The following is a 17,411-nucleotide window of genomic DNA, read 5'->3' as shown; positions in this document are numbered from 1 at the left end:
CTGACGTCAAATTCAACTGGAATGAGGACGACCGACAAATCAGTCGCTTTGTCACGAATCTTGAGTATCCTCATAACTAAATTCATGTAACTGGATGAAACTCTAAGCACTGAGATATCGATTTTACGGAAAACTACCCAAAAGCGGCTAAATACAAGGGGAGCAATCCTCGGAGATAGCGAAGCAACAGAATTAGAGAGTAGAACTTCCATTATCCTGATAGTTTGAGGCACCTGTTCCGAAAAATCGATGTCGCCGATCTCCAGTTTCATCCCCGAGATATTTCCAATTAAACTTCCCGCTCGGCCATAGAATTCTGTACATATATGTGTACACAAGTGGCATCAAAACTTAACGGACACACTCGTGCGGCGAGAGGCCGACCGTTTGGAACATTCGGCTGATACTTTCGTAGGATTAGAGAGAAGACACGCAACGTAGTAATTTCCCGAAGAGTTCTACCCCGTGCTTTTGCAATGGCCAATGCGGCCGGGTTTGAAAAGAGAGGAGCCGCAGAGCAGCCGGGGGAAGTGTACACATACCAGTAACGAGAACCACGTGATGATCCTTCGGAGAGAGAGAAGGCAACCAATAACTTGCCAATATCGGTATTACTGGCGTACTGAGCGCAATATAAACGTTTATGACCCAATGCTCCTCGATCCAGCCCCCTTTGTGATACCACCAAGCTACTCTTCCCCTATCTTTCGTCCTCTTTATTGTACCAACATTGCTTTTTTCCAGCAGAGGTTCTCCACATCCTGCAGGCTTTTCCTTCTCTGTGAGCAACAAACTGTTCGTCTTTCCAATGCTTTTTTAGCATCATTTCAATCTACAAACGTTTATTAAGTTATCTAACGAAAGTACGATATTTTCTGGTCGTAATTCAGTCTTTTATATGCTTCGGGAAATGAGAATTTCTTCGGAAGGATTTTTGAACTACTTGACGACGAATTGGAAATCATAGAGAGGCAATTATTTAAATTTCATTTCATGGACGTTGAGCGACTGTCGGTTCATTTTATTGACGTTTCAGGTTCTCTTCAGACTCGTACGAAGCCCTTAGCTCTCCTAGCTTCGGAAGGTTTTCTCCAGGAACCTAGGTTGAGCATCCATGTATCAGTTACGACGGTGAAAGCTATAAGACATGCGGAATGAAAGGAAAGTATGAGACGAGTATTGGTATATATAGGTGCTTCGCGTGGACAACCATCAGAGGCGAAAACCACCCCTTCTTGGGCAGCGAGGTCGATGCGGTGACGTTTTCTTCAGTGTCGTGGTGTTGGTGTTGCGGGGGACGGCGACGAGGGTTTCTCGCGTACTGTATCCTCCCTACAACGCCAGGGAACACTTAATGTTTCTCTATCTATAGTCACCAGGAGCGTCCAGGATATTGTTATATACGATATTGTCGCGGATGTAGGGCGAGGAAGATGGCGAGGTACTCTCTGCGCCCAACGGGGAAATACGAGGTTCCGAGAGGAGCGCGAGAAACAGGGAAAGAATTGAGAAAACACCGAGCCGAAGAGATATCGTCGCCCACCAATTACCCTCGACCAAGAGTTATTGAAAAGATCCCGAAGGGGGACTGAGAAGCCCTGAAATACACCAGAAATCGCGGATCCCACAACTAATGAACACTGATTACCGTTCGGCTCTTGGACGCCTCCGATGATTGGTAGAAAAATTGCTTTGCTTCTGCTTCTCTTCGCTCTGCCACTTATTTGCTGTATTTATTTGCCAGCCCTTTTCAATCTCTTTTTTATTCCAATCTTAACTATAAGCTCCACTAAATATTCGATACTTTTTCGTCTTTGATGAAAAAAGTCGTCATTTATCCATAAAAAAAGCAAACAACTTCAAGATTTTTCAAAACATTCATTTTTACTTAAAGTCGTAACTGCTTCGATAAAAATTCTGAGACTAAAAGTACGGGAAGTCATTTGAGTTCATTTAATATATTTTCCATTATATTTTTCCAACATCTTATTTAATTTCTCGTTTGCTTTTCCTTCTAACCGATATAATTTGTTAATACGCTTACTTCTAGTTCTAACGTAGTAATAGTTTCGATGCCCGTCTGCTTTTCTCTATACACGCGGTGTTTTGTGCTTCATGGGAAATGCATGTTCGGTCTCGGAGAATTTAGTGTAGTTGTGTGTCTGTACAGGTAAATTAGATGAATATACAAGGAAAAGGGAATGAGGGGCGATGAGTAAAGACAGACGAAGACAGACATATACGAGCGGCGAGGAAGAAGAAGAAGAAGAAAGGAGGAAGAAGAAGTATGAGAAAGAAGGAACTGGAGGAATGAGAGACGAGAGAGAGAGAGTCCCTCTTTACCAATTTTCCTCTTCAAAGCCTCATCGTCTTTGATCAGCTTTCCCGACGCCCCTATAATGTCCCCGATCCTCCCCTGCCTCCTTGTCATTTTGCGTTCGTCTTTCCATGTTGTTGAGATCGGTTCTCCTTCTACCCCGCTGTTTAGACAAGATGCTTCATCGCTTCTTCTCGTTACTCCATCTCCCCGTCTCTCTATCACACTCCTCCGCCTCGTTCCGCTTTCTTCCATCCTCGTGCACATCGCTGTTGCTCCTTCCTCGTTGCAGGAACACGAGCCTCCGACGTGGCCTTAAAGTATCCGGTGTCTCGATCAACTTTCAATCGAATATTTCATGGGAATTAGCAGCTACGAAAGCTCTGCTTCTATACGATGCTGCAAATTCCATCGTTTAAGTTTAAACTCCTTGAGAGTGTATCATGTGCAAAAGGATACTGTGACGCTGATGAGAAATTACTGGGAACACCTTGTTGATAAACCTTATTGGACTAAATTCGTGAGATATTTCCCACTCGAATAAACCGACAAAAGAAAGCTTTTTACGTCGAATTATATTTCTCATGCCAGAAGCATTTCGATACCGTGCGATCAATCCACTAAAATATTGCTTCATTATTCGATGATGAAATTTCCAACACCGATATCAGCTCGCATTATCTTCCCGATAAAAATGATCAGTTGTTTTGATTAACTTCCCAAATATTAAGCTCTTCACCATCTCGATTATCATATCCATAAATATGAGATAGCTCCACGGATGAATATTATTCAACGGCAGGGGAGCATCGATGGAGGGATCTTTCGCTGCTTTTCCTTAGGTCTCGGCCCTCATTTTTTTTCTCCACCTATCTCTGGATCTATCTCGTTAATTGGTAATACCGTTGGCAGAAAGCATCCTTTACGAAAAAGCATATTAGGTGTATGTATCTATGGATCGATCCTTTAGACGGGCAACCCTCCCAAGAGAGCGAAAGCTTGTCGATATATATGTATACGGAGGGGGAGGGGGTAAGATAGATACTGAAACAGGATAAGGCGAGCGAGCGCGGTGATATCGTGGATGCTCCTCGCTCAAAAGATCCTTATTTATGAGACTTTCGGCAAACAAATGGATAAACGTAATATCTTTTTCCTCCTTGGTTCTCTTCCTCTCTCGATTCCTCCTCCCATTCTTCCGTGTATTCGCTCCTCTGCAGAGGAGCGTGGCGTAACAGTTCTTCGAATATCCGAGCGATCTTCCGCTCGCAATCTTTGATACGGAAATACACACCAGGTGCGTCTCGTCGAGTGGAGGCGCTTCTCAAAAAGCAGCGAGATTAATTGCTACGTCGAGTGATACATTTGCTCGTATCTTTTTCATCATGAACCGGAAAATAGAATTCTTTGAGAATCGATGAAAAAGTGCTTTGGTTAAATACAAATGAGCGATAAATTGTGCGCTGTGATCGTAGGAACGAAAGCATAGATATCGAGCTCGGCACGAATCGTTAAATGAGCAAAAATGAACGAGCCTGGAGTCGCGATTACCACGACGACAGTGTCAATGCCCTGGTACTATGGCAAATTGAACGAGCTACAATGGAGCTTATCAATCGTATTCACAACTAAAGAGCGTTGAATAGAAATCAACTATATGTTTGTCCTCATTTCCGTATTTACATTCATTTATTAGCTAGTCGTCTTCATTGATGTGGCGCGACACGTCGTCGCTGAGCACAGATGTTTCGATAATTTTCTACAACTGCTGAATTCACATTGGTTAACGATGTTTTGTGTTCTTCACTATTCGAATGTTTCCGTGTACTAAAGACGAGCCAATTTTCGATGATTCCCATTTGACTTATTCATCATTGATTATTCTGTCAATCGTAATAGCTGCACAAGTTCGCCCATTGAAAACTGCCACATTTCATGAAGTGGACAGTATTACGCGTGTACGTGATAACTATTAGTGCGTAGGTCGGTTGATGGAAGAGCACACCAATCCGTAATCGCGAGTCGGGATCAGTCTGGTTTCTTTCTTTCTTTCTCTCTCTCTTTCTGTCATCGCATCTCACTCGCTTGATGCTGAGGCACTTGTACTGGCATTTATAAGTCATCATTATTATTTGAGTTGATTAGAAACACGCGTCTTCTCGGTGACGGCGGTCCTTCCCTCGCGTCACTTGATATTTTATATCCTCCTCAGTCTCCTCATCGAGAGCAATTTAAGAATACCACAGGCGATTTCATGGCCCGTTTTTTTTCGTATCTCATTCGCGAATAAAGAGTTACGTGCCTACTTTTTCGTCTCTGTGAAGAATCGGCAGCTGTCGTGATCTCTCGGTGTTCGTTAAATTCAAGCAGACTTTTGAACTTTATCACTCATCGTCATCGGCATCCGTGCTCTTTCATCGAAAGTGTTAATAATTGTTATCTTTTAGTGTTATCCTCGTACAAGTTGTTGAATGAATCGAAATTTCCAAGATTCTCAATCAATAAAAGTTTCCATCTCTACGCATTGCAACAGATCCCGCCTGTATATCGAAGAACTTGAAGCCCCTTTAATTTTCAGGGTAATCTCGAGTTTTAAATGTTTATCAGAGACGCCGGTCCAATCAACGTGAAATTCCCCATGTGGCCATTATGTAGTACATGTACAACGTTACTGTGCGTGGCTAGGAGCGCGGACACTCCGTCTCCTGTGCGGCGAGGCCATTAAAGGTGCCATAAAAGAAACAACGACCAGAAACGGCCGCGGGAGTATCGGAGCATCGGTCGAATCCAAGTGAAGAAAGATCCACCGATATAGAACAATATACAAGTATAAATATACCCGTTCGTATATATATTTATAAGCACGAGGCGGAGGCGAAGCTCTCGCGCGGTAGGCGAATTTGTCAGTATTAAATAAATAACCCATAAAGGCAAGAACATCAATCCCCATAGAAGCATTAACGCCCGATACGAGAGACGCGGCGCGGCTGTTATTTTTCATACCGGCATCGGACAAACACCACATGAGCGTCGTGTCTACATAGAGCTACAGATACGCTCGCACACGTCAGCCCAAAGTACGTGTGTATGCGGCAGCGAAGCAAAGAAAAAAGGGAAAAAGCGAGAGAAGGTAAAAGAAGAGCGAACGGCAGCGATGAGATGAAAGAAAAAAGAACGACGCGAAGAAGAAATCTCAATGAACCGAAGAGAGAAAACGTCTCAGCGGGCAACGAGTGGGAGAGAGAGAAGCGTGCTTCGAGCCAAAGACAAAAGGGAGAAGGAAAGACGAAAATGGCGCGAGAGGAAAGAGCTTTCGCGTCCTTATTTAACCGAGAAAAGGACTTATCTCTTCGAGCTTTTTACGACCTATAAGTTTTGCGTTATAGGCAACGGTGTCGTAGATCAAAAGTGATGTCTCCATTATAACGTAAACACTTAACGACCCTCATGCCAGGCCGCATCGCCCATCCACCATTCAACCTCTCCCCTTCGCTCTTCTCTGTTAATCACGTAACTCGCTCGTTCCACTAGTTTTATCATAATGATGTAATTACTGGCAGGTTTTCAATGAATCGATTTCGTTTCGACGAGCAAATGAGCCTTCGCGAAGGTCGATTCGAGAAATGAAGATTTTTTGAATTTTCATATGAAATTATGCCTTCGAATTCCATGCGAATTTCGAGCTGCTCTCGCCCGCGAGTAAAAAGTTTCATTGACTCGATAACGCAGAACGGGAAATTGCGAAACTGCTACTGGCTTTGAATCCCGAGCTAATGTGTCGGTGAAATTGAACTTCGACCGCGCAAAATATGCGGATAGCACTTGATGGAAGTTAGTTAAATATTGCGCGGGTGCGATGAGGCGATACGCGAAGCGGCAAAGACGAAAAGCCAGAATCGGCGAGAAATACGAGAAGATAACGTAAGAGTCGAGAAGCGAGAGGGAGAAAATGGGGAATGAGACAGATGAACGAAGAGAAACTTGGGCGTGCGACCACGAGAGCACGGGGTCGACTTATGTCGATACAAGGAGTCGATTGTGGAAGAGCTTAAAGGGACCGCGCATGCACCCGGACCGAGAGCAAACGCACCGCAAAAGCATCCCGGAGCATAGGACAGTGAACGACTGTGTCCGATAGATCCTGATGCCGCGATACCGAAACATCGTTCGTTCCATCTCGTAATGGCGGCAAGCCTATTTGCCTCAACTTTGATTGGCTACGTTTAATGGACCAGACGACACACATATAAATTGCTACTTTCAGCTTTCAAGATATTTCGAGAGAGAGAGAGAAGCCAACACTGACAGCTACCAAGTGCGAAAGAGACTGGAAAAAATACTGATCTCACTTTGTCTTGTCTTCTTCGAACTCTTTTTTATTCCCATTCTCGCGTATAATCCATATAAAGCATTAATTATTGGCTCGCCAGACCACACTCCATGATTCTCTAACGAACGCATCGAACGGTGGCTAATCAATAGCAAGAGAAAACTTCCATCTGCTCCGTTAGAAATCTGTTCACAAATATATTAAATTGCATCATATTTGAATTTCTCGCAAAAAATGGTCTCGTCGTTTCTAAAGTTCTTATCTTTGACCTCTATTTGAAAATAGATTGAATCTTCCATGACGTCGTATTAATTGTAAACGATGCATTGTGGAGCTTCGTGCAAAATTCGATAACTTCGTTTATTTGGAGAAACTTACTTTTGATGAATTGTGAGTTTTCATGATAATCGAGCATGAAAACTTTACGAAAATTTTTATACATTTATCATTAAAAATGTGCATTATAAAGATCGTAAGTGGCGTGAATATGCAAATAAAATATAAAAAAAGACTGACGCACGCTCGATCGAGCGGCAAGTGCTCCGTAACCTCGTACCAACATCCGTCATTACTTTAACGTCACGATTTGTTTTCCGTCTTGTGTTGATCGGTTAGAATATCAGGTTGAAAAAATTATGTGACTTGGACCGTATCCTTGAAATATCCGCGCTGGATCTCTCGATGCTCGCTACCGATATTCTCCTTCCACAATCGGTAGCTAAAGAGTCGACGTGGCTAACGAACTTTGAAAATTCTCAAACTCGTGAAATTCCAGCTTCGTTGTCGCCAGCATCGTCATCGTCGTCGTCGTCGTCGTCGTCTTCGATGCTTCTGTACCCCTCTCGTTCGTCAGGGTCTGTAACTTTTGCCACCCGAGTTCCTTGAGAGACAAGTGCTCCAGAGAAGCTCGGTTATGCCACGATGAACGCAAAGTTTTGAGGCTATTGCGAATCACGTCTTAAGTTTGACGACCTCATCGGGGCATGTATATTGGATAGCTCGAGAGACGCGGATAAGGGTTAAAGCAGTCAAAGTTCAACGAAATCATTAATCTTCGTATCGTTAAATCTTGCCGCGCCCGGTTTTACAATTTTCTTAACTTTATTAAAAACTCCAAAGCCCAGAGTTCCGAACTGTTGAGAATTTCATTAATCGATTTATTAATATCATTGTCAATTTTATTATCCCTCGTTTCATCATTTTTCGAGGTTATGGGTGCAGATTTTCATTTGATCCTTTGAGCAATCCCGTAATATCATTTCCTTTCGATCATTCGTTCCGTTAATTGTTGAAAAGTGTGAAATATCGATAAATAAAAATGCGAGAATTGACGGATATGTCGTTGAGGACATCGAGATCATCGATCGTGAGGCCGGTACACGTGGCGACGACGCGTCGACCCAGTTCCGCGATTCCTCGACTAGCCCAGATGAAAATGAGCCTCGATGACGAAACCCGTGAAGCCTCGAACGACAATTCCTCGATAGCATCATCGGCTCAAACGATGAACGTCTATCTGAGGATCAAGCCCCAATTGACAAAATTGAAGAGAGTTAAAAAAGTGCAGGATGACACTTACACCGTGACCGATTCAACGACGCTGTTGACTAAATTTCCGTCTTTGGAGGGCAGCACGAGTTGTGCCAAAAAGTTGAAATCCCCGGAAGCGACGAGTCGGTTGTTCCGGTTTACTCAAATTTTCGGTCCTTCCAGTACGCAGTCAGAAATATTTGAAGAGCTCGCGAAGCAGCGAGTTTCTGACTTTCTCAGTGGACAGAGTTTCACCCTGATGACTTACGGCACCACGAATTCCGGTAAAACGTACACGCTCCACGGGAATAGAGAATCACCTGGAATTTTACCGCGCAGCATTGAATTTGTGTTTTCCGGTGTTAATTGTACCCTCACGCCTTGGTACAAGCCAGCCAACGTCTCCGAAGTTATCGCTCTGAGCGAAGCGGCACGGTCCCACGAAAACGAAGCCCGAGAAAATTTGCTCTCCTCGCGATCGATGGACAAATCGATCTGCGAGGAGGCGTACTCGTCGTTGGAAAATTCGACGAAGAACGACAGAGAGTGTGGCCAAAAATGTGAAACCATGTGCTCCGTCTGGCTTTCGTTCGTTGAGATTTACAATGACAATATTTACGATCTTCTGGGTACTGATGAGACCCGAACGAAGCTCACACCCCTGAGACTCGTCGTGGACAAACAAGGTCACCCGTTCATTCAAGGTTCACGAGTAATTTGCGCGACAACGGGTCTCGAGGCTTACCGCGTGATGATGGCCGGTCGGTCGAGATTGACGGTCGGTTCGACGCCCTCGACTCCTTCGAGCTCCAGGTCGCACTCGATCTTCACGATGACGCTATTGAAATACACGAAGGAGCGCGCTCCCGAGGAGGTCGAAATGACGACGATGACTTTCTGCGATTTGGCGGGAACGGGGAGAAGCCGGAAGTCGTCGACGGCCGGATACGAGCTCAAAGAGGCGAAGAACATCAACACCAGTCTGCTGGTGCTCGGCAGGTGTCTTCAGGGTGTTTCGGATTCTCGGAGCACGAGACAGAGCGTCGAAGTGATCGGTCCGTTTCGAGAATCGAAGCTCACGAGACTCTTCCAACGAGGCATTTCGGGAAAGGACAATTTGTGCTTCCTCGTGAACATCGATTCCTCGCCGGATCTTTACGTCGAAACCCAAGCCGTTCTCACGTTTGCCTCGATGGCTAAGAGGGTAGTGATGGACACAGGAAAAGACGGAAAGTCAATGTGCGCCGGTGAAATTTCCAGCACGAAAGATTCGCTGCCTCAGGAGTGCGCGAGACCGTCGGCCGCTGTCCTTCTCGAGACTTCCGAACGACGAGAAATTTCTTCGACTCCTGAATTCGAACAGCTCAAGGAGCTGAACGCCACTCTGACGAAGGAAATCAGCATCTTGCGGGAAGCAGCTCTGAACAGGGAATACGAGATCCGTCAAGAAATGGCTAGTCTTTATGGCAATATAATCAAAGATATCGAGGCCAACTGGCAAAAACGAATAAAAAACGTCGAGGAGGAGCAAGACGATACGCTGAAGTGGTCCGTCAAACAGGTAGAAATCTTCTATAACGAGAGAATTGAGAGTTTAATGAAGGGAAAGAGACGCCGCACTTCCGGAGGCGATCAGCTTCACGACAGCAAGGAGCTCTACGAGGAACTGGAAGCTGAAAACAACCAGATAACCGCCACAGTCGTCGCTCTCAGGCAGACCGTCAAACAATTGAAGGAAGAACTAGAAACATTGGGCACCGACAAAAATAAGTGCGTCTTCGAGCTCTCCTTGGTCAAGGACGTCGTCAAACAAGTCCGACGATTGTTGGATGAAGAGACTGGCGAAAAAATCATTATGAGTGACGAAAACATCGCTGAAGTTGTCAACGATCTGAGGCTTTTGATAAGTGACAAAAATAAAACCATTTCAAGCTTGAAAAAACGCTTGGAAGCAGCCAAAAAAGCGTCGATCGAAGTAACGCGAGATTCAATCGATAACAAAAAAATCGTCGATCCTGACCACCAGCAAATGACGAAAGAAACGATCTTGAGATCGTTGACCAAAGAAGAGCTCGAGCACGAACTGTGCACCAGATTTGGCGGAATCAATACTGACAAACGATCCATAGGTATTCAAGTTCTCGAAGAATTTCTTGCGGCAGAGGAGAAAGAAGAGATCGACGCAAAATTCTCTTCCTCGACGTTCAAGAAAGAAAGCAGCCATTTTTTCCTATCTTCTTCAACGAGGTATTCGATCACCGAGACAGAAACCTCGATCCTGGATGAGGAAACAACGGGGACCATAAACTCGACGATTTCCTTGCATTCTCCGTACCAGAAAGGCGAGTCGTTGAAAAACTTGCACAACAGCTTTTTGGAGACGATCGAGAACGTTTTTCGCTCGAGTGGCGGCGGCGAGTCTTGCTCGAAAGACGATTCGGGAATAGGCGTGAGCAATATCATATCGTCGAGCACGGAAAACAGTCTGAGTACTTCGACCGACGAGAAATCGAGTCAGACGAATTTTGAGAGCTTTGAAAAAAGCAAGAAAATTAACAGCGAGTCCGTTCAACACCGCGTGGAACAGTTAAAAATTGATTATACGAAACTCAAGTCTGAACATCTCCACGAGACTCTTCGTGTCACCGAGTTATCCCAAGAGCTCGAATCGATACAACTCTCTCTGAGCGAGCTCAAGGAAAGCACGCGTCAGAACGAGCTCAAATTTCACGAATATCAAGAGAAATTATTGTCGCGTGAGAATGATCTGTCGAACCTCGGACGAGTAAAGTTCGAAATGGAGAAACAGCTGGAGCTACGTGCCATCGCTTACGAGGATAAAATTCTGAAACTTAGCGACGAGCTGAAAGTTCGCGAGAGCAACGAAAATCGGGCTTTCGAGTGTCTCGAGGAGTGTCAAGAAAAAAATTCGATACTCGAGAGTCAGCTGTTAGTGGCACATGGAAAAATGGAAAAAAATTCATTGAAATGTTACGCCGAACACGTATCGAAGATCAAGGATTTGGAGAGAGAATTGTCGGAGAAGAGCCAGCGAGTGAACGAGCTCAATGAAAAATTGTCACGGTTCGAAAAGGATTTGGACCGCGTGTACGAGCTGAGCGAGAGGGTGTCGAGCTTGACGAAAATTTTCCACGAGCATCGAGAAGAAATGGAGGAACTGAGACGACAATTGCTCGAAAGATCGGCGACGCAAGTCGCCCTCGAGTGCAGAATCAAGAAGCTGACGAGCAAAGTGCACGAGCGAGAAAATGAAATTTCATCGTTGCGAATGGATTTGAGTAACGTTGCCAAAATGAACATGGAAAATAGCGAGAAAGTACAAGATTTGAGCAAAGAAATAGCCGTTGCCGACGACAGACTGACGAGCGCGAAGGAGGAGATGACGCGCTCGGAGGAAGACCGACGAAAACTCGAGAGAACATACGTACAGGAGATTGGAAATCTCACAGCTAAACTTGCGGATTTGGAGAAGAATACGACGATTCTCGCCCGCATGAAAGACAACGAGGACTCACGAATGGACGAATTGGACACGCTTAAACTGCTGCTTCATGAAAAAGAACGAGAAATGAGTCTGTTCAAGAAAAATCGCGATAAAACTGTACGAAGGTATGTGAGCATTTTTCATGAATTCCCAGTATTTTTCTGTTTTCCTCCGAAACTTCATTTATGCACGAACTTCATTCCGGTGAAGTTGCCATTATTCGAAGAGCCAAAGAACGTCATATCCGCCATTCCTGAATCCGTTAAAAACCAATTGTTCCTATCACCACTTTGCTTTCTTTTTATCTCCCATAATCTCCGCAGATATGAGGCTCTCATAAGAAAGCTTCAAGCTGACGTTGAGATGCGATGTGCTCGAGAGACGTCAAAGCTACGAATTTTATACCCCAAAAAATCGTCATCGAGGGATTCTCTGCGGAGCAAAACGGAGTCACTTCACTGGCGATCGACGCTCCGGCAGAGCGTCGAAAAAGTCAGTTCCAAGGGGGTCGTACATACGGGAGTCCATCGTAAATGGGGCCGGGCGGATTGTTGCGATCGCAAAGGCGCTCAGAAGCATGTGACGTGTTCGACGGTCGTCAAACGATCGAGTTCACAGGCACTGGCTGCTTCGTCAACTTCGGTCGAAGGTTCGCGATCGAGCGGGAGTAAAATTTTCCCTTTTCATTACGGTGACGGGGACGACGATGACATCGAGTCTTTCGAACGAGAAATAGTCGAGGTAAAATACAAGGCAGGTAATTAAAAGAAAAGCAAGCTTTTGCGCGTCTATGCAACATGCGGAAATGGATGATTCGCTGAGCCAATCAAAAACCTCGATTCGCTTGACATCCTCAAACGTTTCAGACAGAAAGTCGGACAGAATTGAACCTTGGTATAGTCGAGTGTCGTGGCTGTGGATGCAGGAAAGGACTCTCGCAGGCGCCTGCGACCTTTAGCTTACCGTCGACGAGCGACGACTCGATTTCTGACATTTGCGACGTTCCAGAATGGATGGAAATCCGCAGGACCAATGGAAGGACACACTTCCGTGTGCGAAAAGGGAACGCAAGCGCGATGGATGAAGCTAAGCCGAGAGTATGACTCGATTTTTTCAACCAGAGCCTTAAAGTGAGAAACGTCCAGTCCGTCGGTCAACTATTATTTGTTTATTCTGAGAGGATTGGAAATTAATCGTTTGTCGACAAATTTTTCTGCGTTAAATCAAGGCTCGATCACTTCGTTGAGCACTGAACCGAGCGAATATGAAATTCAAAGTTATCTGCAGCGGTTCGAGCACGAAATGACTTTTAATTTCATCCGTTCCATTCCTTTCGTCCACCGTGCTCTCGTTCAATTTTTTTTTTCATTCTGCATGTTATGTTTCTGTGTTGCGACAGAATAAAAAATTGTACGGATATCCATGACTCATTAACGAAATAAATACGTCGATGTGCCAAATCTCATTTGCTGATGGAACGAGGGAAAACCTCAAACGTTATTGCACCGATGTTTATGGGAGAATAACGTAAACCAAATTATGATAAGTCGTGAGGCAACGGGAGGAGAAAGAATCATCGATAACCAATGTCGTCAGTGCTTGCGTGGGCTCGAGATGCGCCACGCACAAAAGAGAGCCAAGACCGTAATGACAAAACACGATTTTTCTGAGGTTCGTTACAATAAGCTGACAGCAGAATATTACCCCGAGGCAAACAATCCCCCGAGCAGCCTCCGATACGCAGTGAGCGTGACTGTCTCGGTGTTCCAACTTTCAGCACAGTTCGGGGAAATAACAGTCAGTTACAGAAAAATGTGGATGCAGTGCTAAGAAATAATTCTGACGATGATAACAGTTCGATGCAAATGCTACCTACAAACTCATTTCCAGAAAAAATGAGCATTTTATTTTTCTTATTCCTGAGCATAAGTTACTTTTATATTTTTCAAAATTTCAATAATTCAAGAAGCTTAAATTGTTTGAAGTTGGTACTCGAATTTTCGAAGCCTATTAACATTTTTGAATAGTTTAACTGGTCGGATAAAAATGCAATTAGAAAAATCATGTCAGCCAAAAATTTGTAACAATTTTTCCTACAGAAGTGCTCAAAATTAGAGCTCTCGATACTTTCTGGGCCCCAGTCTAAGATTTGTTTAGACTAATTTTATTCGAAATTATCGAGAACGAAGTCGACAATTTCCCAAACGCGTGCGTACCTCGAAGCAATATCGCTCTAGTAATTTACAAAATTCCTCAAAAAGTTACTCGTGAGTAAAACAAAACAGAAAACAAAACGCTACGAAAAAATAAGAATGATCAGTTCAAATCAGTTTTTTAAGGAGCCTGCTGCAAAGAAATGTGCAATTTTGTTTGTAAGCATATCGTGAGGAAACTGACTCCCATAGCCTCCTGGCCCGGATTCCCCTGCGTCAAGTGACACTGCCATTTGTGTGGACTTTGGTCTTCGGAGGGTTGAGCCATCGGATTTTATTGGCAATATGCTATAATTCCTGACATTAGATGCTGCTGACGCTCTCGGACTCATTACCTCTCCGCACGGTTGACCCTCTACGTGATCTTTTCCCCATTCCTGGCGTGCACGCTTCTCGGGAAAAGTTGGTCGCATTATTTTATCCCCCCGCGTTTTTGCGTCTTTTTCCGATCCCGTTATACGAGAAATTATGGATATAAGCCTAATGCTCATAGATGTGTTTTTGAACAGAGAGAAAGAGAGCGGAGGCGAGTCTATGAGATGGAAAGGGGGGGTGGGGGGCGGGGGGACTTGAATTATTGGCTGAAAATGTACGCATCGTGTGGTCTGGTCAATATCGATAGCCTCAATCCCAGAATTAATTCATTCGAGATAAAAATGATGCAGTTCCATTACGTTTAGTTAGCGAAAGGAAAGTGATGCTGGACCGATGCGAAAGGAAATGATGATGCTGGGATGAGAACGAAAATATTTGTCATTTGCCTTAACAATTGTTCGATTTTGTACAACACTTCGATTGAAGAAGTTTCTGATGACGACATGCAGAAAATTCAACAAAATATTGACCTCCGGTCTCCTTAAAGCAAAGTTGAGTGTTCACTGTTCTCAGAGTGGTCTGCGATGGGACTAAAGCTTTCGAAAAAAGACTCGTTATCGAAAGGCAGCTTGAGAAGAAATTGTGACGTCTGTTTTTCTTGCTCTGCGGTTCCATATCAGGGGATGCTGGTACAGACAGGAGTGGGGGGGGAGGGGAGAGTAGTTTTCTCGATGGCAGATCGGGAGAGTGGCATTTTTGCTGGGTCACCTTGGCTCGGAGCGCGACGAGCGCGGTGATTTCTCCGGGCAAATGTACCGCGAACTTTCCTCTTTCAATTGGCAATAAGATTTGATCGTTGCGGGAAATATCATCCAATTTCCTTTTCTCTACGTCCCTGTGGCTTATTCGACTACACCTCGTCTCCTGTATATAACGTTTTACCAGCTCCACCCTCCCGCGCCAGCCTCGCCCGCTGCCCCCATCCTCTTCGTTTCTGATATGCTTTTCTGCTACTTTCTACCATGGCCTTGTTCTCGACCAGAGAATTGCCATCGTCGTTCACTCCCACTTTGCCACATGTATATACACTCGGCGGTGCTGCGACCTATCCACTTCCCTTTTGCCACTCCGACTTTGCTATCAAAGTCCTCTCGCTCCACGGAGCTTCGACTATATACGACGACTCAAATCGCACCATCACCGCCACCGAAACTTCCATTGCCCGGCAACGAAAGCTCTGAAAAGTCCCATCTTCTTTTCCATCTCTTATATACACAGGCAAATCTCTTTCTCAATTCATGCTTTCGCCTGCTTTTCTTTCCCTGTCCACCCTTTCTCCCTCCTGGTCCGGTCTCTTATACTTTTTCTATCACTTCAGATGGTCGAGCAGTCTGAAATGAATTTGAATAAATCTGTTAAAGTTCATTCGCTTCGAACGGATTCCCCATTGACGCGGATTGGCTGCAATCTCTTGCGCAACTCAACATTTTTTGTCTAACATTCGTCTTGCTCATGCTTCCATTTCATTGCACGGAGACGAAAAAGGCGTGTGCGACTTGGAAGCATATTCCTGAGTGGGCGAACAGCAGACTCCGCGTCTGATGGTTTTTTCCTCGCTTTATTTCTCAGGGACACAGATGCGAGGATTAAAAGTATAAAGCATCGGAGATTCTTTACTTTGTTGGGCAGTGTAAGGCACAGAGCAGCGTCGACTTATTCGCAAGATTTTATTCCCCGATACGATGTCCTTTAGGGGTGATTCTGAAAAGAGAAAAAAAGGAAGCCTCGAGGCTTGACTCACGATCAGTGACGTGTATTATAAGCGAATTTGCCTTCTCATTCTCTCGCCGTTCACAAAGAACGAGCATGTCAAACTGGCAAAAAAGAGGAATAATTGTGCGGGGCAGGGGAGGGGGGGGGGGGGGGAGGGTGCGTAGAAGTCGGGAAAACAAACTCTGTGAGTTTTCTCTTGTGCCGATACGCTCGAGGTTTTGTGTACAAAAGAGAAGAGAAAAGAATAAGAGTTGCAGCGATACGGATAGACCGGAGCTGGGTGCAAGAGCGCGAGGGCCGATTGTTTAGCAGCCTCGGGCGATATGTGTACGGGGAGGGTTGGCTGCTCTGGCTATACTGGCCGATGTTCCACCGGAGTGTCACGATGTGTGTATCCTTGCCCGGTAGATCCCTCGACGCAACTTACCGCTCTCGCGATTTTATTCGTTTTTGCATATGGCGGAGAGGAAGAGCAGGGGCGGGAGTGAACGAGTCCGAAAGAGGGAGAGAGAGAGGGGAAGGCACGATAAGAAAATACCCCCGTGCGATTTATATTTCACGTTTTTATATTGCCCGGCCGTTGTTCTGCCTTGAGGTGTTGGCCGCGGCTTATTCGTCTCTCGGCGTATACGTTATAGCGCAGAGATACATACGAACCGGTGACTTTACACCCCTACGCGAGCTCTCCAAACGCTCCATCTTTCTCGCTCTCTACCTCTTTTCTCCATTTCATATAGAAGAACCCTCCGTTAAGCGTGTATAGAAATATTTCTACGCCAGTTGAGCTGATATGCGAAATAAGTAGCCAGAGGCAAATCTGTCCTGTGGGTGTATACATGGATCTGGGGGTGGGAAGCGTGGGAGGCTGAATCAGTCTCCGGAGCGAGAGTTATGTCGAGGCAGTAAAGGGAACGAATAAGACAGAGAAGGATCATCCCCGCGTGGAGCTTCGTTAAATCGCCCGTATGCCAAATGCCACCGATATATCTCACGAGCGAGTATCGCAGTAGTCGTGGAACTTTGAGAGTCGAGCCTCGTCCTTTTTTATATTCGTTTCATGTCGCTCACGCTAAGTACACGACGACTGCGATCATCATCATGACACACTTGACGATTCGATTCAACGATTCGTGAGCCGATCGTCCAAGTATATCGTTTCAACCTCGAGCACATAACTTTGAGGCACGTACGAGTGTCACACCAGTCTCTTGGTCCACGTACACTGACATGAGCCGCCTCCCCAGCTTAGACTCATACGGAGCCTTTCGAGTGCCTGTAAAATTTCATGTGCTGCAGTCTTGTAACAAGATGACGGTGCCACCACCACCACCATCACGAGTGGGCTATTGAAATGCTCAATTCTCAAGGTACACCCTTGCCACATACAGCCACGAAACGTCACGGAACCAAGGGTGGATTCTGAGCTCC

General features: G+C 45.2%; 1 protein-coding gene across 1 annotated transcript; it reads left to right on the top strand.

The window, feature by feature from the left end:
* Positions 1 to 7,965: 7,965 nt before the first annotated feature.
* LOC122410821 (kinesin-like protein KIF20B) lies at positions 7,966 to 12,785 on the top strand. Its single transcript, XM_043419260.1, has 3 exons — positions 7,966 to 11,807; positions 12,006 to 12,423; positions 12,549 to 12,785. The coding sequence occupies exons 1-3, from the start codon at positions 7,966 to 7,968 to the stop codon at positions 12,783 to 12,785; spliced, it is 4,497 nt and encodes a 1,498-aa protein (XP_043275195.1).
* The last annotated feature ends 4,626 nt before the right edge of the window (positions 12,786 to 17,411 follow it).

The sequence above is a fragment of the Venturia canescens genome, chromosome 5 (assembly GCF_019457755.1).
Source record: "Venturia canescens isolate UGA chromosome 5, ASM1945775v1, whole genome shotgun sequence".
Taxonomy (NCBI): domain Eukaryota; kingdom Metazoa; phylum Arthropoda; class Insecta; order Hymenoptera; family Ichneumonidae; genus Venturia; species Venturia canescens.
The sequence above is the reverse complement of the archived record's forward strand: the minus strand, read 5'-3'. Positions and strand labels throughout refer to the sequence as shown.

Bases quoted from the DNA above. Each gene is read 5' to 3' on its own strand.
- LOC122410821 (XM_043419260.1), top strand. From the start codon at position 7,966: ATGCGAGAATTGACGGATATGTCGTTGAGGACATCGAGATCATCGATC. The intron at 11,808-12,005 runs GTATGTGAGCAT...TAATCTCCGCAG, and splicing joins CGCGATAAAACTGTACGAAG to ATATGAGGCTCTCATAAGAA. The intron at 12,424-12,548 runs GTAAAATACAAG...CAAACGTTTCAG, and splicing joins TCGAACGAGAAATAGTCGAG to ACAGAAAGTCGGACAGAATT.